Below are 20,937 nucleotides of genomic sequence, written 5' to 3'. Positions count from 1 at the left end.
AGAGAGAGAGAGAGAGAGAGAGAGAGAGAGAGAGAGAGAGAGAGAGGGAAAGAGAGAGAGAGAGGGAGGGAGGGAGAGGGAGAGAGAGAGAGAGAAAGAGGGAGAGAGAGAGATTAGACACATCCTGCTTTAAAAATCTGTGCCTACAATGGAACTGAGAGAAATGACAAGTTGAGCCATGCATGCTTAAAAACTCTTCTAAATGCAGTTTTAATGGCAGAAGCAAGGCTGAATACGGCTTAATGGTGTCACCTGATAGAAAGAGATTAAGCAAAAAGAAGATCCAGGGACCCTTTCTTCTGAAACTGTTAATAGTATCTATAGTATCTATCTTTGTTTTCAATTAGTATAGCTTTGCATAGCTAGAGTTTAATTCTTTCACAGGACCACTAATGAGAGGATGTGCACGGTGTACGTACGTGTCTCCGTCCTCGTCCTGAGCGGTCATAAGGGGGCGCTGCAGAGCCAGCAACGAGCACGGGTCTCCAGAGACTGCATACTGGAACAAGGCAAACGCGTGCCTCTCAGCCAAGTCTGCCATTCTGGACTCCAGCAGACGCACTGAACAAACATCAGAGAATAGAGAGAGTGAGAGAGCGAGAGAGCGAGATAGAGAGAGAGTGAGTGAGTGAGAGAGAGAGTGAGAGTGAGAGAAAAGGAGAGAAAGAGAAAGAGAGAAAAAGAGAGAGAGAGAGAGAAAGAGAGGGGATACACAAAGAGATGAGAGACTTATTAATACCTACTGATGACCCAACAGACCCATTGTCTAATACATTTGCATCTAAATATCAATGTCATCAAAAGATGCTGACAAAAAAAAAACTATTCTTCCATTAAGTGCTACAACTATCGTCACATCATCATGCAATAACTGGTCATAGGTAAGGGCCAGTTCAGTTCACCTAGGTCCATTCTGTCCGTTTCGGTCTGCGTCTCCTCCGCCCCCTCTTCTACAGTAACCCCTTGAGCCTCGTTCGTGTCCCCTGTGATGCCAATTTCTGTCTGGGTAGCAGGCTGCACTACACCCCTTGAGGCAGGGTCATCATCATCATCATCATCATCATCTTCATCACCACCTGCATCGCAGTCGTTATCGCCGCCCTCCCCCAGGTGAGGTTGAGTGGCTCCTAAAGACGTCATGAAAGCATAGCCAAGTTACTTAGACCATCACGTCACAATTCTCTATCGAATTTTTTCATGTTATTCGAGACAGGGAAAGTTAGAAATTAGGCTAGCACTGCCTTAGTCAGTGGCCAGGCAGTATAACTCTAGGTCACGCTAGAGTAGGCCCCAGAGATAGCAACCCTTTCTCAACCCTTGAAGCTTACACAGCAACACAGCATGGCAACCTTACTTGAGTGACGCCTCTTTTGTTGCTGTTTCACTCTGTTCATAGGAAGAACAATGCTGCCTCTGGCCGGAGCGGAGTGACACCACCAATGCTGTACTCACCATGCTTGATGTTCGTCCCTCCTCCCCCCATGCCTGCGGAGAATGTGTAGCCAGAGGTGTAGTTCGGGAAGGTGGAATAGCCGTGGTAGAAGGAACCTGCAGGTTGTACCATAAGCCCATAAGTAGCGTCACAGGGATAGAAATATATGACTAGAAAATCATTCTTAGTATTCTTAGTACTTAAACATAACTGTATTCTGGATTCTAGATGGGTAAGCCATCTTTAATATATTTAATAATACGACTAAGATTGTTTGAAAGAGGCATTGCAGAGTCGCATGTCTGCTGGTTTTTCCACCCCAGAGTAAAGAACTACATAGTGAAGAACCTGGCTATTGAGAAAAGCAGAAGTGTTAGACTGTCAGAAGAACAACCATGAGAAATATGTAACTACTGTTTAAAAGAAAACTGAACATAAAATATTATTATTATTTCGTTTTGTAGACCATACCTGCCCCTATACTTCACCAATGTTCTACTTGCAGCACACACATTACAGCTCATTATGTAGGAGCTTCTGAGGGACTTCATTTCTCCACAGAATACAAGGCAGGATAACACACTCTGTAACCCTAACCCTAACCCAGAATACAAGGCAGGATAACACACTCTGTAACCCTAACCCTAACCCAGAATACAAGGCAGGATAACACACTCTGTAACCCTAACCCTAACCCAGAATACAAGGCAGGATAACACACTCTGTAACCTTAACCCTAACCCAGAATACAAGGCAGGATGACACACTCTGTAAATAGTTAATTTACCTTGTAATGGGATAGAGATCCAATTATGTAATGAATGTCAGGCGATTGTCTACCGTCATGCTAACTACACTAGGGTCAAGTGATGTGTCTGATCTGCCCGAACATTAGGTATTGTATTTTTCTCCGTCGAACCTAACTTAGCCACGTACACTGTACTATACGGGTATTTGTGAAACATGACTTTTCCTAAACGTCTTGGCTTTATTTATTTTTCTAAAACCTCATCAAGCATGAAAATTGCTATTTTTAAATTCCATTACTTTCCAGGTTTTTCATGACCGTACACACCGTGCCTCCATCAAATGGCTATATACTATCACAATGAATTATGTACGCTATAAAATCCAGTTACCTACACAAATATACCTTAAACATCGGGTATAAACCTGCATCATGTCATTCTACACATCCAAATGACATGCTGATATTCTAATTATGCATCTTTCAGAAGACGATAACAACGGAAAAGAGAGGCTCTCACCTCCTCCTCCTCCTCCTCCCGTGCCGGGACCCCCTCCTGTGGCCGGTCCTCCTCCTCCGCCGCCACCCCGGTACATCCCCCCTGCTCCACCCGGGCCGCTGTAGTCCTGGAAATTAGGCAGCGTCTTCTGCCTTTTCCTCTGGACCTCCTCCTTATCTGTGTGGAGGCGAAGAGAGGAGAGGAGAGGACAGGAGGGGAGGGGAGGGGAGGACAGGGGAGAGGAGAGGAGAGGAGAGGAGGGGAGGGGAGGGGAGGGGAGGGGAGGGGAGGGGAGAGGAGAGCAAAGGTCAAATTCCAGTGAATTACTTGAGTTTACTTGGACCATGGATGTACCCAGTCTCAGTATAACGGACAAACAACAAGAGCTGTCTAATACAGATGTGCACAAAGTAATGACAGGTATTAGTGAGAAGTGGCTGTATCAGAGTGAAGGAAGGCAGCATAACTATGTTAGTCACCTATGATCTGTGGATGGTAGGTGAAAGGCTTGGGTTCACTTGTTTCATTGTCGGACTTCCTCTTCAGCTGAACAAATACAGAGGTTGGCTTCTGAAGGTTCAAGTCTCGGTACTTTGGGGTCTTGAAGACGATAGCAAACTGCGAAAGGGAAGCGTACAGCAGAACAACATCTTTCAATAAGATTTCCTGAATTTGCATTTGTTGAACGCCAAGGGTCAGATATCTTCAAAGAACTTGTCAAAAAGGTCTCTTTTAAGATTCTTGAATTGGTGTGCTTTATACATTAAAGTGTGCACAGTTCCTGAGAAATAAACCAGGCGTTAGGTTAGACACTGACCTGTCTGTGGACGTCAGTAGGTGAGAAGTCACCGAACGCCTCCCAAGTAGGGCCATTCTCACCTTCTTCATAGAAGCGCACCTGAATGTCATCTACGTTAAAACAGGAAACCACGTTTGTGAGTACTGACGTTTATGATCAAAATGATGATGGTGATGATGATGAAAATAAGAAAACATGTTTATGAATGATGACGACCATGACTTTGAATGATAAGACAAGGTAACCAAGGGAATGTCCCCTCAAGTCAGCAACTTTATTTTGGCTTGGGGGAGAGAAAGAGAGGGCCTCGTCATTTTCTGCAGCGAGAACGGCATTTCAATATCCTGAGGCAATGCACCTGTACGGCCAAAACCATATTTACTTTGACATGCAAATCGGGAAGGCAGCCTTTTCGCCCATCTCTGTCATAATCAGTGCATGGTACCTAAAGTCAATTCAAGTCAGTGTTTTGTGCAAACATGTAACAAGTACATATGACAATGCACTGCATGCCACAGAAACATACCTGATGTCTAAGCCCAGCCCCAATTAATTTCCAATAGTAGTTCTATTCTGCTGTAACAAAGGACATCTATGCTAACAGCATAGGTGAATAAATGAATGGCACATTATGCCCTTGCTGTTTTTGGCAGCTGGCTTTAAACCCATGGTTATGAGCCATCTGAGGTGTCTAGTGTTAACAGTCTCACTTTGGTCTTATTGTGGTAACTCAGGTTCTTGAGGAACTTAAAGTGACATCGCAGAAGAGTGAAGAAGTCTATAACCTGTGTGTGTGTGTGTGTGCTGGTGTGGGTGTGTGTGTGTGTCTGTGTGTGTGTGTGTGTGTGTGTGTGTGTGTTTGTGTGTTGGTGGGTGTGTGTGTGTGTGTGTGTGTGTGTGTGTGTGAGCTTCCTGTTTGGTTTACCCACCGACACCAACAACATATCATCTCACTCTCTCAGGGCAGAGAGAGAGAGAAAGGAAGGTAAAAGAGAGGTAGAGAGGGAATGAGTGAGAGAAGGCAGAAAGACATAAGGAGGAAGAAAAAAAAAACTTAAAAAAAAAATATTTTTAAAAAAAACAGAAAGACAGAAAAAAAAGATCAATCTATTCCTTAGCTTCCATTCCATCATTTCATCTATACACACATTGAAGAAACACATGCAAAAGAAGGAGGGAGGGAGGGAGAGAGGTAGCGAGAGAGAGAGGGAGCAAGTGAATACCACCAGCGATGGAGCGGGGGAGGTACAGAGAAGGAGAGAGACTTCGGCCCTTTCTTCCTCTTTCCTCATGCATTTGCATAATAGAGGGGGAATTCCCTGAGTCTGGAAAGCCAGGCCCAAGCTAGAGGACTTCCTCCACCAACAGAGCAGGGTGGGATGACGACGCAGGTCACACGGCTCTCTGGGCCTGAACATGTGCTGCCCATGAAGAGGTTGCCGTGGGAGACACCATTTAAGCAATAAGCCCCAAGAGGCCGTGCTTTGCGCTGATTTTAGAACAGGTAAGGGGAGTTGTTAGGCACGACGCGAAGCGGATTGATTGGAAATTGCCTTGCCTTGCCATTCGATGCACAGTAATATGGAATGTTATCATAGAATGTTATGAGGACAACTTGAAAGGATATGCTGGATTTTACAACAATCAGTTTTAGAATTGTATTTTCCCAACAGTAGTGGTGGGAGGCTTACCTTTCTGGACTTTGTCACACAGGAGGTAGACCTCCTCTCCTCCGGTCACACAGCCCGCTGTGCGGTCCATACGCACTATCTTCAGGTTGGAGGCGTTAGGGGCTTCTGCAAATCACAGAAAGAAATATACGCAGGTGGGTGGAAGAAAATGATATGATGAAAGAGTGAGAAAGACAGAAAGAGAGAGTAAGAGAGAAATCCAGGGGTAGAGAGGGAGAGAGGGAGAGAGGGAGAGAGAGAGAGAGAGACAGAGAGAGAGAGAGGAAGGGACAGGGGGAAATTGAAAGTGTAGACCTATTTTTTTTTTTTTCATCAGCAGGAAGATGACAGGGTTTTGGTTTTTTAATTCCTCTTTTAGATGCGGATGCATATGGCACAGCGGGACAGCGTTGCTGCAGAAACGAAACCTGATGAGGGTTTATTTCCTACATTTTCAAATGACAAAGTTGAATGTGAAAAAAGAAACGGAAAAAAACATGAAATTGTTGAAAAAATCCTGTGCAAAAGGTGTCACAGTCGGCCTACGCCCAAGCAAGCTCAACACAAGTGTCTGCCATGCTAATCTAAACAGTGTGTGGGTGTGTGTTTGTGAGTGTGTGTGTGAGTGTGTGTATGAGTGTTTGGGTAACTTCCCCTTGGCACATCTATCCAGCCCTAGCCACTTCCTCATTTTGAGTCCTACTGATTTACATAGTTGTCACTCATCATACCCTTGCGGACTACTGCTGCCCCGGCACATGCGTGTGCCATACATAGCGGGGCGTGTTGAGGGCTGGGAAGAGTCATGGCGACGTATGGGATGGTGACATCAGTTAGTCTGGTATCCTGCTGGGCAATGGCCGAACAGAGTGGCTGGCGAGACCCATTTCCGTTATACCCAAAAACGGCCTTAACTTCTTAATTTCGATATGGATCAGTTCACGGTTGTTCGTGTCCGCCTGAATTAATTTTCAGTTCTAAATTTCTTTTCAATTTGAGCATTGTTCAATTCAGCCATACGTAAGCTGAAGAGTCCTTTCCACTGAATAGATGGGAGGGTACAGTATTCCAATGAAATTCCCTCAGGGTTAAGAAAACAAAACCAGGCACAACACTTGTCTAGAGCCCATCTGCAGGGGCGGACTGGGGGAAAAAAGTGGCCCGGAGTTACTGTCAGACAGGCCCACTCAATACACGGCGCGCGGCCCGCTAAGTACACGGCGCACTGCCCGCTCAGTACACGCTGCGTTGTCCAGTCAAAGCATCGAACGTATCGACCAGTCAGTGGCCTACTGGGAAAATACCCATACACTTAAAATTATTCTGCATGATTACAAAGAAATTACATCATATATGTTTGTTTTTTAATAACAATTGGATCCACCAATTTGCCTGGATGGACACATGGAATAAAATGATACTGGCTATTGTAACACTCCAAGGTAGGTATAGTTTGCTAGATGAATATGCTTAACTCAGGGCTAGTATCAGATGGTTAAACGTATAACTACAAAGCGTATTAGATAAATATACCTGGAATTAGTGGTGTCAAACTATTAAAATATCTAAACACAATTAATCGCAATTTTTGTATCTATTATAAATGTCCCTTCATTTATTTTTTTATCCATTTTTTTTCATTTCATTGTAATGTGGATTGGCTTGCTTTATGCAAATGTTTTATTTTATTGAAAAACAACATGCCAAACAGGGCGGTACAAAATAAAATTCTAAAGTGCACATTTCAGGTAAACAAGGACTCAGCCTATAGTGCAGTCAAACCATGGCTTAATAATTTCTTTTTTTTTTCAAGTTTGCTGTGAACATAGCAGTCATGCCTCTTATTTAAGAAACAATGAACCGTAACAGTTAGGTTATCAATAGAAGGTAAGCCTACTACTTCTTTGCCTTTAGCCAGCTACTATAACAGACAAGCCTGTTGACATTTTCAGACAACAGTGAAGCTTGCTTCATTTTCGCAACACAAACAAGACCAAGCGCTGTATCCGGCGTGGTGCTGTAGTTTTTCTAAGGTTAATAGTGGTTGCAAGAGCATGTAAAAAACAACTACAGTCTGCGAGGCCAAAAAGAACGTTAATCTCGCGAGAAAAATATTGATTTTGTTAAAATGGGTTTGCATTAGCGTCGTTAATAAAGCGTTTATCTGACTCTCACTTTTTTAATAGGCCTACATGTGCTCAATTGAAATACACTATTTTTGTACTTAGAATATTAAAGTGTAACTTACGGTGTACGTTGTACCCTGGCTCTTATCTTGGCTCTCAGGAAAAGATTGACAGAGGCAGCGACAAGTTGTGCCTCATTTCAGATTGTGCAATCCCTCACAAACTGGGTTGAGCGCATGCTTAGAACCAAGGGCTAGGGCTGACAGTTGCGTGCCCTGGCGGGGCGTGTTGCGTGTATGTATGCAAATCCAAATGTAAGAATCCTCTACCTAAATCCGCAGAGCTGAGAACACTTTGGCTGTGTAAGAACCCATTTTCAGGTGTACATTAATAAGGTGGAGATCTTTTCTTACGTTGAACTTCCGAAGTCCATAAAAAAAGACACTTAAATTTTTTTTTTTTTTAAATAAATCACCATAAGTGTGAAGACAGATCGCGAGTAGGAGTATAAAACTCAGTCAGTGCCAATCGAATATTATAGTTATTAGAGAAATCAAGGCCTGGGCTGATTAACACGATTTGACTCGGTTTCCATTGTACCGAGAGGCGAAGGGATTGGGCCGGTTAGAGATGGTGGTGGACCGGTGTTTTGGGCTACCGGTATTCCCGATGGCCAGTCCGCCCCTGCCCACCTGCGTCTGATCTTTTAAAAAGGAGTGGCTCTTTCAACCATCATTTTGAGGCAAAGCAACCATGCTGTGATGACACAACTTCTCACTTCTCAGTTTTGGCCGGCATAAATTAAGACTTTTATCTGCCGTTTCAGTGAGGAAGATTGTTACATACTTTTTTTAAAATTTCTGTTTGTACAAAACCTCCATGTTCAGTGTTTAACAGAGATTTACAAAATAACTGTCAACATCTTTTGGACTAACAATTCCTGTACTATGTCTGTGGCCTCTGCTACACAGAATTGTATCCTGCCAAAGTGAAATACCCTCCACTGATATGTTTACATACCCAAGGCTTATTCATAATCAACACAAGTTGCTTTCACTGGTATGTGGCAGACATGCCCTTAACATCAAAATATATGCAGACACAGCTAAACAACTAGCTATGTATTTATATATATATTCTGAGATCAATGGTATTCAATGGTTTAGTTTTAAACAAATGTCTTCAGAAGGCAGAGACTACAGAATAAGGGATCCTTAAATGGCTGTCACACCCCAATGCCATACCACAGACAGTGGACATCTGAACGAAATAATAAATAAATCAGCCTCTAAAGCAAGCCATTAACCACGTGGTAGCCACGTGGTGAAGGAGTAGATCTATGAACATTTGGAGTAGTCAGAGATGTGTACAAAAGGATGTAAACGAGACAAACACTGTCATCTTCACTTTCAAGTTCCACTGTTGGTGCTTTCTGAGGACATAAGAACTTAAACCTAAACAGTATGCCACATTTATTATGAGAAAGAAACTAGTAAACAACACATCACAAACATAAAACTACTGGGGTTCAGCTGAACAGCAACCATAGCTTTGATGTGAAATGGCTGAGTAAACCTTGTAAGTGTGTGTGTGTGTGTGTGTGTGTGTGTGTGTTTGTGTGTGTGTGCCTGTGTGTGTGTGTGTGTGTAACTTACTGCTGTCGTAGATGGGCTCGGACACCACCGGGTCCAGTCTGCGTGAGAACCCCCCGTCGCTGTCCGGCAGGAAGGCGGTGAACATGAGGCGCACCACACTCAGGTCCATCTCCTTAGATTGGTGCGTTGCCGCCGTAGCAACCAGGCTCTTCTGGTGCTCTGCCAGGCACAACAACACAACCAAGACATGAGCACAAGCGCACGCACACACACACACACACACACATACACACACACACACAAACTAACACTCCCACTCTTAGACTGTACTGCCTGAGCTTGACACACACAACCACACACACACACACACACACACACACACACACACACACACACACACAACCACACACACACAAAACCACACACACTAACACTCCCACTCTAAGACTGTACTGCCTGAGCTTGACACACACAACCACACACACACACACACAACCACACACACACACACACACACACAACCACAACCACACACACACAAAACCACACACACTTACACTCCCACTCTAAGACTGTACTGCCTGAGCTTGACACACACAACCACACACATACACACACAACCACACACATACACACACAACCACACACACAACCACACACACAACCACAGACACACACACAACCACTCACAACCACACACAACCACACACACACACACACAATAACACTCCCACTCTAAGACTGTACTGCTTGAGCTTGACACACACACAGCCACACACACACACACACACGAACACACACACACACACACACGATCACACACACACACACTAACACTCCCACTCTTAGACTGTACTGCCTGAGCTTGACACACACACACACACTAACACACACACACACACACACACACACACACATACACACACACATACACATACACATACACACAACCACACACAACCACACACACACAACCACACACAACCACACACACACTTACACACACACACACGCACACACACACACAAAAAAACACACACACAACCACACACACACTCTAAGACTGTACTGCCTGAGCTTGACTGCACTGACCTGTGAGTTCGCGGGGCAGGCGCACCTCCCCCTGACACGCGTCGATCTCCGGGTGGATGACCACCCCGTTGTTGTAGCCCATCCGGTAGGCCTCCGTCATCCGCTCCTCCAAGACCTTGGTCACATTTTTCTTGGTCACGTGCAGGATTCCCAAGTTAGGAAAACTGCAAAAAAAAAAACATGCAGTACATCAGTCCAAAAAACGCTCGCTAAAAGTGGGACTCACACTGCCTGATAACAGTAATGCAGCTTTCCAGATGCACTGAAGTATGTGTGATTAACTCGGGGTGACCAGATTTGAGTTTGTGAAAAAGAGGACACTTTGTCGGCCCCGAGTTTTTGGACATCTTTTTCACATGCAGATGTAAACAATGCAACTAGTAGAGGCGGTGCTCAGTGTTGCCAGATTGGAAATGACGTATCGTATCAAAGGTACAAAATGATAGTTTTTTGAGGATAATTATCATATCTGGCAACACTAGGAAGACGGTCGACCAATGACAGTTCTCCCTACAGTCAGAGCTCGCGCAAGAAGGTGGAACTTAAGGGAGATCCCCTTTCCAAAACTGATGAGGACGTAATAACTGATTTGTGAGTAGGGTTGGGTACCGAGAACCGGTACCAATACGGCACCGGTTCCATACAACCGATACCTACCCGGACCGAAATGCAACGCAGATTTCGGTGCTTCCTTTCGGTGCCTGAGCAGATATTTTTTTTTTTTTTTAATTTTTATAATTTAACAAAACTAGCGATAGCTAACGAGAAGTAACGTTAGTGGCGTAGATCTTTCTGAGTACGATCTGTATACTTTTTTGTGTTGCTAACAGATTTCGTGGGGCACATATAAAACTGCTCCATCTCCCAATGTAGACTCTCGCCTTAGTCGCTCACGCTCATTGGTGATAATGTAGCATTTCATATGGGACTAATGGAAACGGGATTTGTGTTGAGGAGTTGCCATGGTAATGGGTTGACTTGTGTGTGGTTTCGGTTTCAAGATAAGTGTGGTTGTTCTAAGCAGTCTTTATTAAACGGAGAGCTACCGTCTCATCCAAAGATATTCCTTCTCAATGTGAGTTCTTAAGAGAGCACTAACTTGGACGCTACAATAACATTGCAACAGTTTAATGACAGCGAAGAGCAGGCAGCCTTGCACAGAGCAAGCACAAACAGAGCTAGCCATCAATATAACAGAGAAAATGTCGAAAGGTAAACGATCAAAAGTGTGGCTGTATTTCGCACAAAAAGATTCAAACAACGCGACGTGCAGCATATGCAACAACAAAATTGCGTGTAAATGGGGGAGAGAACTCAAGAGGCCCTGAAGCTAAACTCTTAAAGGGGCAGTACACATTCACGAAACCAGTGGGTTTAAATAAATGCAAACTAAATAATATTGTTTTTACTCTGAAGGCAAACATGCTCATATTTCTGCAAAAGAATTACTGAAGTGTGAAGTGTGTGTGCAGAGTGTGTTATGTATTTATTTATATTTATTTAAGTATACTGTAAACAGTTGTTATAAGTTAATATATTGTTCATAGTTTGAAGTTAAAAGGTTTGAAGCCAAGTGTTTTGTATTTATTTTTATTTATAGTATACCTTAAACAGTTAATATATTGTTAAATTTGAAGAAAACTATTTGCCTTGGCAATAAATAAGCCTTTAATGTCTTTAATTTAAAAAAAAAAAAAAGTATCGGTTCTGGCACCGTTTAGGCACCGGTATCGTTTTAAAAGTATCGGTTATGTACCGGTATCGGATAAAACCCAAACGATACCCATCCCTATTTGTGAGAGACCCAGAGAAACACAAATATCCGACAAGGCAAAATCCAGGATGTTTTTGGAATCCCTGCCAAACGCATTTTTTAGGTCTCGAAAAGAGGACATGTCTGGATAAAAGAGGACGTCTGGTCACCCTAGATTAACTAACCTTACCTTTCTTTCAAATCATTCTGCTAAAACAAAGCTTTGTCTAAATTTGCTGTAACAAACACGTCAGTTGTATCACTCCAATCAGTCTGCCTGTACTGAAGAACACTTTTCAGTATGATTATAGTTGACTCAAAAGCAATTGCGATATCGCTACCCTATAAAATGGTTGGCTCCCATTTATAAAATTCTGTATAAATCCATTGTTCACATTTAAAGGTGCATTATGGATCAATAGCTATTCGCTAAAGGTATGCTAGCAGCTAAAACTAACGAAATCTCTTGAAATGTGCTGACTTTGACATAATGACAAACTAGTAACTCAACGACTGTCCTTACACAGTCAAACATCAATCAAGTGCAACACAAGACTAAGCAAGACGGCAAATAAGCTACTTACTAGATCGGCAGAAGGTAAACAAGTCAGGTCGGCGGGCTGCAGCAGGCAAAACTACAGAACGCCGTTATATGCCTATCGACCCTGTTATGCCAATGGCACGGACGCGATTCTCCATATTAAAAGTCATTGTAGCGCCCCAATTTTTTTTAAGCTGTTATTTTAAGGTTAAACTGCTTATCCTAACCCTAATCCTGAAGCATAATTGTTGCATAATGCACCTTTAACTGTGCAACATCTACTCACAAGTTATTGAACATGTAGTATACTGTATATACAGTGGGGAAAATAAGGGCCTGATTTACTAATATGCGAGCGCTTCTTAATCTGCGTTCGCAAATTAACGCACAGTGTTTTTGCGCATTTTACTTGGTATTTATCAAGCCAGATCTGCGCTGGGCAAACTGTGCTTACTCCGCCCTTTAAAGAGCCTGATTTACTAAGATCGATTTGCGAACGCATCTTTGCCAGGCGCACATTAACGCACGGTGATTCCCCGCATTTTCCGTGATATTTATCAAGCCAGATACGCGCTGGGCAATCATTATTTAGCGCACCGTTAAAAGACTGGAGAACTTGCCAGCAAGTTACTGCCACCATGGAGATTCGAGGAAGAAAAAAATAAGGTTCAGCGAATAGATAGCGAATAGATAGCGAGATAGATATATTGGTTCACGTTCGCTCAATCACTGAACCTGATTCAATGGGTTATATTGTTGTTTTGCCCGCCATCATCTACAGCGAGATGTTTAAAAGAACACGATTATAAATAATATGCTATTGGTGGCATTAATGCATAAACTGTCTATTATAACAATATATATATATGTGTACATGGCGAGATTAATACGTTCTACAAGGGACATGGGTTCACTACAATATATCCCCACTGAAACAAATACATTTACCAAGTAGACAGGCCTCTCCAAAATCACCGTTGCTCAATCATGGATAAATGGCACTATTCCGAAAGATAAAACTGTCATGGACAGACCACTTCCACGTAAGTAATGGTCATGTAGGCATCACATATGACCTGGACATTCATTGAATATGTGTGCTTTCTGTTTCGGTAAACGTGTTCGCGGATTGAAGGTGGGACTGTTTGCATGTGGGTGCGATCAATTTCTCCAATTACGTTCGGAAAGTTTAATTTCATATATATGAATATATGAATTATACGAGTTGAAACAAATATTTCTGTTCGCTGTCTCTGTCTATGTCTTTGCCTTGCTGCTGCCATATCAACGTTTTCAGACTCAGTGGAAATGCGCTTGGTTAAGACGTGCTTTTATGAGGCGGAGAATTAGCCTGCAAATCAGAGATGTGCGCTCGCCGGGCAGTTTAGTAAATACCACGCAGTTCATCATTAGGCGCACTCCTCCCATTAAATAGCGCTACACGCCTACGTTACCACCCACGTTTCCGAACCATCCCACCTTTTTGCAGGTACACACCCTCAAAGCGTTAATATGCGCTGCGCCAGCTTAGTAAATACCGTTTTTCGTTACGACCGCTATTTTACGCCAGAAAATGGGCGCAATCCTGTTAGTAAATCAGGCCCTAAGTATTTGAACCCCTGCCGACTTCGCAAGTTTGGCCACTTGCAAAGAAAGGTGTGACCTAGAATTTTAATGGTAGGTGTATTTTAACAGTGAGAAACAGAATATCAACAAAAAAATCCAGAAAACTGCATTTTATAAGATTTATGACTTTATTTGCATTTGATGCAAAAAATAAGTATTTGAACCCCCAAGCAAACAGCAATAATTCTGGCTCCCAATGGCCAGTTATGTGCCCAAAAAGCACACAGATTAGTCCTCATTAGGTCTAACAAGGTATACCTCATCTCAACTGGTGACCTGTATAAAAGAAACCTGTCCAAAGAATCATACTTCACACCTTCAACCTCACCACCATGGGCAAGACCAAAGAGCTGTCCAAGGACGTCAGAGATAAGATTGTAGACCTGCACAAGGCTGGAATGGGCTACAAAACCACCGGCAAGCAGCTTGGTGAGAAGCAGATAACTATTGGTGCGATTATTCATAAATGGAAGCAACACCAAACAACTGTCACCCGCTCTAGGTCTGGGGCTCCATGCAAGATATCCCCTCGTGCGGAATCAGTGATCATTCAAAAGGTGCAGAATAACCCCAGAACTACACAGGGGGAGCTTGTGAATGATCTCAAGGCAGCTGGGACCAGAGTCATCAAGAAAACCATTGGCAACACACCACGCCGTAATAATTTTAAAGTACTGCAGCACTCACAAGGTCCCCCTGCTCAAGGAAGCGCATGTGAAGGGCCATCTGAAGTTTACCATTGCACACTTGAATGATTCTAGGGAGGATTGGGAGACAGAATGTGGTCAGATGATACCAAAATCAAGCTCTTTGGCATCAACTCGACTTGCTGTGTTTGACAGGGGGGGGAATGCTGAATATGACCCCAAGAGTACATCATACCCACCATCAAGCATGGAGGTGGAAACATTATGCTTTGGGGCTGTTTCTCTGCCAAGGGTACAGGACGACTCCACCGCATCAAGGGGACTATGGATGGGGCCATGTAACGTGGAATACTGGGCTTGAACCTCATTCCCTCATTCCCTCCCATTGAAAACACAACCTTAAAGATTTGGAGAGGATCTGGAAAGAGGAGTGGACCAAAATCCCTGTTTGTAAACCTGGTGACCAACTACAAGAAACGTCTGACGTCTGTGCTTGCCAATAAGGGTTATTCCACCAAGTACTAAGTCAATTTTGTCAGTCAGTTTTGGGGGTTCAAATACTTTTTTTTTGCATCAAATGCAAATAAAGTCATAAATGTTATAAAATGCATTTTTCAGGATTTTTTTGTTGATATTCTGTTTCTCACTGTTAATATACACCTACCATTACAATTATAGATCACACATTTCTTTGCAAGTGGCCAAACTTGTGAAATCGCAAGGGGTTCAAATACTTATTTTCCCCACTGTATATACATGTATATTTATATATACACTACATGTTCAATAACTTGAAGTATATATCATATTTTTATATATATTTATATATTTTTATATATATATATATATATATATATATATATATATATATATATATATATATTAGTGCTGTCAAACGATTAAAATATTTATTAAATTAATCAAAATGAATCGCGATCGCAAATTTTTATCTATTCTAAATGTCCCTTCAATTATTTTTTTCTCCATCATTTTTATTTTAATTTGAATGCTCTTATCAACATGGAATAGTGGATTGGCTTGCTTTAAGCAACGTTTTATTTTATTGAAAAAGAACATTGCCAAACAGAGCGGTAGAAAATAAAATTATAAAGTGCACATTTAAGATAAACAAGGACTCAGCCTATAGTGCAGTTAAACCATGGCTTATATATTTTTTAAGTTTGCTGTGAACATAGAAGTCAGGCCTCATATTTCAAAAACAATGAACCATAACAGTAAGGTTACCAATAAAAGGTAAGCCAACTACTTCTGTGCTTTCAGCCAGCTGCCTGTTGACATTTTCAGACAACAGTGAAGCTCGCTTCTTTTGCACAACACAACTTTCTATTCAGAAGCTTTTTATCATCCATTTCGCCGTATCGCGCTCACCATTCACTCAAACGTGACGTTAGCCTACTACACAGTTTGGGAGGGCAAAAAGAACGTTAATCTATTTTTTTTTTTACAACGCGTTAATCGCGCGATAAAAAAAATTAATAACGCGCTAAACTGACAGCACTAATATATATATGTATATATATATATATAGAGAGAGAGAGAGAGAGAGAGAGAGAGAGAGAGAGAGAGAAATAAAAGACATTGGTACAAATAAATGTCAGGCGAAAGTGACTAACTCAAATCTAAGCTGGTGTAACCTGCAGCTGTGGGGCTTTCAGTGAAGTTAGCAACTCTGTTTCCTTGATGACGGAATGTAATGGATTAAAGTGATAATTCAAAAATAAAAATTCCGTCATTAGCTAGTCTACTTCATGCCAGAAATACCACTATGTTAGATTTGCTTGCAAGAAAGTCAGTGCGTTTACTTCTTCCTCGCCAAAAAGAGCCCTGTGAGCACTTCTTGCTGGTGGAATCATAACCTTTAATATTCAACCTGATGAATATGATGATGAGTAAGCAAGATACAATCTCTCACATTACCAAAACAAACGATAACGGCATCATTTTTGTATTTGTGTTGTATTTCTGAAGTTGTAACAAACTTGTCAAATCATATCCCTTCATTGTACAGTCATTGGTTTATCAAACTGTGATAGAATAAGACCTATTCTTTCTTGATTTTAAACTTCTTCATTCAATCACTGATCTGGTGTCAGTCAGATGTGTGCACAGGACAAGGATTTACAGACAATGGCCACGGCTGAGCACCAAGCCAGAGGCTTGTTTTTCTTTTTAGCGATGTCCATTCATAAGCAAAGACATTCTTACATTACCTCCTGTCAAGGTTACATAGTTTTTCCTGAGTGTGTGAGATGTCATCTGATGATAAACAGAGCCTCTACCACTTACCTCAAGACCATTAACTCACAACTCTGAAAAGGTCATATCCACATCATTAACCCAAACCGCTTAGAACAAACAAATCATCCGCAATCTAAACTGGCGACGTTTTTCATCAAAATATCCCTTCATATAATTTTACATATGGCCCACACAGAGTTTGCCAAAGGGCTTTTCCTTCATTGCCACAGGACCACGTTCTTATGATTCTCAGGCTTTTGGTTTGACCGATGAATTGCAAAACTTCTGCTTCTTAGGCATTGCCTCAGTAGAGGTCTATCTCTATTATGAGTTTCAAGGGAGGGTGATCCTTGTCTTAAGAGTCAAATCTAATGACCATCTGAAATAAGGAAATATGGAACTTGAAATCTCATGTCAACCACTACCAACTGATTCCAGTAGGTCCATTTTTTATTGGTTTGTTTTCGAAGATTGTTTTTAAACCAATTTTAAATTAAGAACCAGACAGTAATAAGTATGATGAGCTTCATAAGTCACACTGGGTGTCAAAGGACTCAACACTATTTTTTCCTTTTTTGTATTTATACTAAGGGTTTTTATTTTTCATTTCCTGAATTTTATAGGAATTGAAACTGAAAGAATATGAACCATCTTTTACACAAACCTGTGGGTTTGGGGATATGAGTGAGTAAGGATGTGTGTGCGTGTGTGTGTGTGTGTGTGTGTGTGTGTTTGTCGTGTCTGTGGGTGTGTGTGTGTGTGTGTCATGTCTGTGTGTGTGTGTGTGTGTCTCATGTGTATGTATGTGTGTGTGTGTGTGTGTGTGTGTGTGTGTGTGTCATGTCTGTGTGTGTGTGTGTGTGTGTGTGTGTGTTTGTCATGTGTGTGTGTGTGTGTCATGTCTGTCTGTGTGTGTGTGTGTGTGTGTACGAGTCATGCGTGTGTATGGGTGTGTGTGTATGGAGAGGAGCCATACCTCATTGTGTTGTCTTTGGGTGGCAGCTCTGCGATGCAGATGCCCTTTTCACACTGCTTGCCCACCAGGCTGTGAGCGTGCAGGTGGGGGTCCTTGGAGTTGGTCACTAGCTGCACGACCACACGAGCGGGACCCTGGTAATTACAGATCTACACACACACACACACACACACACACACACACACACAACACACACACAACACACACACACACACACAAGGAGTACACTATGAGTCCACAAACCTGGCCAGTACATGCTAATTGGTCCCATTTCACAACCCAAACTTTTACCAGGAATCTAATGAGTAAATTAATCTGTATAGAGTGTATATATAGGCTACTGTAGATACATACAGTATCATATACATTGTATACAGTACATATAGATTGTATATATACTGTATGTCACTGTATGTCAATGAATCTAATGAGGAAAAATGAGCTGTCGAGGAATGTAGATGGAGGTTGCATCATACCCAACCGAAACACCTAGGGTGGCAAGAAAGCAATAGAACCCATCTGTGAATATCATTATGATTCCACATTATACGGGGTTTACCATGTTTGATGAACTAATCAGGAGAGGAAAGTCCCTTGACTAGATAAGACAATAGCAGGCTTTATAAAACAATTGGGTTCTATCGCGTTATTTAGCTGTTTCTGATTGGACGAGAGACGTTCCATGAGTTGGATTACCCGTCAACATACCAACTGTCTGGGACTTTTCACAGCTAATAATAAATCACTCCGCGATTAAATATTTGCGTTGATGATAACCGTTAATTCAGTGTTCTTAAAATTCCAAACAAAGATGTTGACAATGGAACTATTTTTTGTTGTGGAGAAACAATGGCGAAATAAACCATTTTAAATCAATAACTTACGACGACGGTATAATTGTTTTATAAAAGCAATATAGCACTCGTGGGGCCTCGGTGGATACGGCCGAACACCACCCGTGGGATTATCCCTTACCTACCCCACTCCCACTCGTACTATATTGCTTAAATGTTGTAGGACTGGCATCGACGCAACGCTACTTGGTGATTTTCAAATGGTCAAAAATAATGGATGAAGTGTCGATTATGCCAAGGTTATTTCCTTATTTGGTTCTCAATGATAACATTTTCATGCATTCATCAGGAGGTTTCTTAACTGGCCCTTGAGCCCCACGCCCGGTGCTAGATAATTCCATCCTGAGGACACCACTGTCTCGGTGTGGATCACGGACTGTCTTGCTGATGAATCTACATGGATGAAAAATCACCAACTTCAGCTGAACCTGGCCAAAACAGAACTGATGGTCTTTCCAGCCAAACAGGTCATCCACCACAACATCAGAATTAATATTGACTTCTCATCTCTTCCATCCAAAACAGCAAGAAACCTCAGGGTCATTATTGATGACCAACTTACTTTCACGGACCACATTGCCTCTGTCTCTAAGTCCTGCCGCTTTGCGCTATTCAACATCTGCAAAATCAGACCGTACCTAACCCAGTATGTCACCCAGCTGCTGCTGTGTCTGCTAAATGACTAAATGTAAATGTCTAAATGTAGCTAATTGCGGTGAAAGAGCCGTCAAGCACCAGTGCCACGCTTCAAGACACCCGAGCTTAAACATCAACTTCAAGACTCGATGGCACAACGCAAGCGAGTAAGCAAGCACATAAAAAAACACCAATCGGGAACCGCTGAAACTGTTTAAAAGTTCCTGCTGGAAAACAATCAATCAAATCAATCAGATACATCATCGTAATCCACCAGCAAAAGAGGGGTGTTAACACACCAGTAACCCCACTCATCATTAGCTTTAATTATAATCATAGTTTTCCTATGAGTCCATCCAATTGTGCTATCCATCACTGGGATGGCAGGTATGAGTTAAGGTTGGGGTATAATATCAGTGGATGGTTGCATCTATGTAACTTTGTTTCTTTCCAAAAAAAAAAGAAAAAGAAAAAAAAAGATGAAATATAAATGTAAACAGGGTGGAGACAGACATAAGGTAAGCGCATGCCTATAGGTAGGTATGGAGACCTTTGTGACAGCTGTCTAATCAGTCTGCCAAAACAATAACATTCTTCGGTCATATTTCAAGAAAAGGGGGGGGGGGATTTCCACAATGATTCCACTCCACAGGAGGGACTTTCTTCACAGGACCAAAAGGTTTTGACAATTGGAGAGAGCTGGGTGACGGGGTGAAATTAATTACACAACAGTGCAGTTTTTGAATAGATCCACGGCCGCCGTTGCCTCGAGTGTGGAAGGACCACAGCCGACGGGACATTGTTGTCTCCGCTGGCACTGTCTGCGGGGTTGCCGCGGGGCGTCTCACCCCTGTGGGGAGAGTGTGGCAACACCCGCCGTCTGGGGCGTTAGTCCCTTTTGAGCACCCCTGTGCGCGCGCAAGAGAGGGCACTTTCTCCTCCTGGGCAACTTGACTCACTCACGAGGAGCATCAAAGGGAAACACCCTCAGCCCACGAGAAAAAATACAAGAGAAAGAAGAAGAAAAGAAACAGCAACCCACACAATATCAGAACAGGAGGCAAAATTGTGTATTTCCTTTCATGTTCAACATGAGAGAGAGAGAGAGAGAGAGAGAGAGAGAGAGAGAGAGATAGAGACAGAGACAGAGACAGAGCAAGAAGAGCATAGAGGAAGCACACTACGAACATCTGTTTGTATGTTTGAGGGTTGATTTGTGACACGCATGTTAGAACCCCAGTAGGGAAGTTGGAGGTTATGCGAGACGAGTGGAGGGAATTCCTCCTTTCCCTTTCACTTGGTAGACAGAGAGGAGAGAGAGAAAGGAGAGGAGAGAGGAGAGAGAGAGAGGAGTGGAGGGAGTTCCTCCTTTCCTTTTCATTTGGTAAACAGAGAGGAGAGAGAGAGAGGAGAGGAGAGAGGAGAGAGGAGTGGAGGGAATTCCTCCGTCTTTTTCACTAGGTAGACAGAGAGGAGAGAGAGCGCTCTGTATCTTTCCTTTTTATTTGGTCGGCAGAAAAGAGAGAGAGCGCTCTGTATCTTTCCCTTTTTATTTGGTTGGCAGAGAGGAGAGAGAGCGCTCTGTGAACAGTCCTGAATGTCAACTTTCTCCATGACATAAGCAACGGCATATGATGCTCTGTCTGGTATTGGAAAGCACCCAAGATCATGGGTTTTACTGACC

The 20,937-nt window shown here is 42.5% G+C and overlaps 1 protein-coding gene across 1 annotated transcript in view; it reads right to left on the bottom strand.

Moving 5' to 3' along the window:
* The window catches only part of nfkb1 (nuclear factor of kappa light polypeptide gene enhancer in B-cells 1), a 37,336-nt gene that overhangs the window by 10,641 nt on the left and 5,758 nt on the right, over window positions 1–20,937 (bottom strand). Inside the window, exons 6-15 of the mRNA XM_080840519.1 lie at window positions 17,764–17,912; window positions 9,962–10,125; window positions 8,930–9,088; window positions 5,170–5,274; window positions 3,497–3,588; window positions 3,159–3,297; window positions 2,701–2,856; window positions 1,453–1,548; window positions 903–1,127; window positions 420–561 (exon numbers count right to left, since the gene is read on the bottom strand). Coding sequence (XP_080696645.1) covers window positions 420–561; window positions 903–1,127; window positions 1,453–1,548; window positions 2,701–2,856; window positions 3,159–3,297; window positions 3,497–3,588; window positions 5,170–5,274; window positions 8,930–9,088; window positions 9,962–10,125; window positions 17,764–17,912 — 1,427 coding nt within the window. The remainder of the gene's footprint in view (window positions 1–419; window positions 562–902; window positions 1,128–1,452; window positions 1,549–2,700; window positions 2,857–3,158; window positions 3,298–3,496; window positions 3,589–5,169; window positions 5,275–8,929; window positions 9,089–9,961; window positions 10,126–17,763; window positions 17,913–20,937) is intronic.

Source organism: Sprattus sprattus (genome assembly GCF_963457725.1).
Source record: "Sprattus sprattus genome assembly, chromosome: 6".
NCBI classification, from domain to species: Eukaryota; Metazoa; Chordata; class Actinopteri; order Clupeiformes; family Clupeidae; genus Sprattus; species Sprattus sprattus.
Note: the sequence above shows the minus strand (reverse complement) of the source record. Positions and strands in the feature narration are given on the sequence as shown.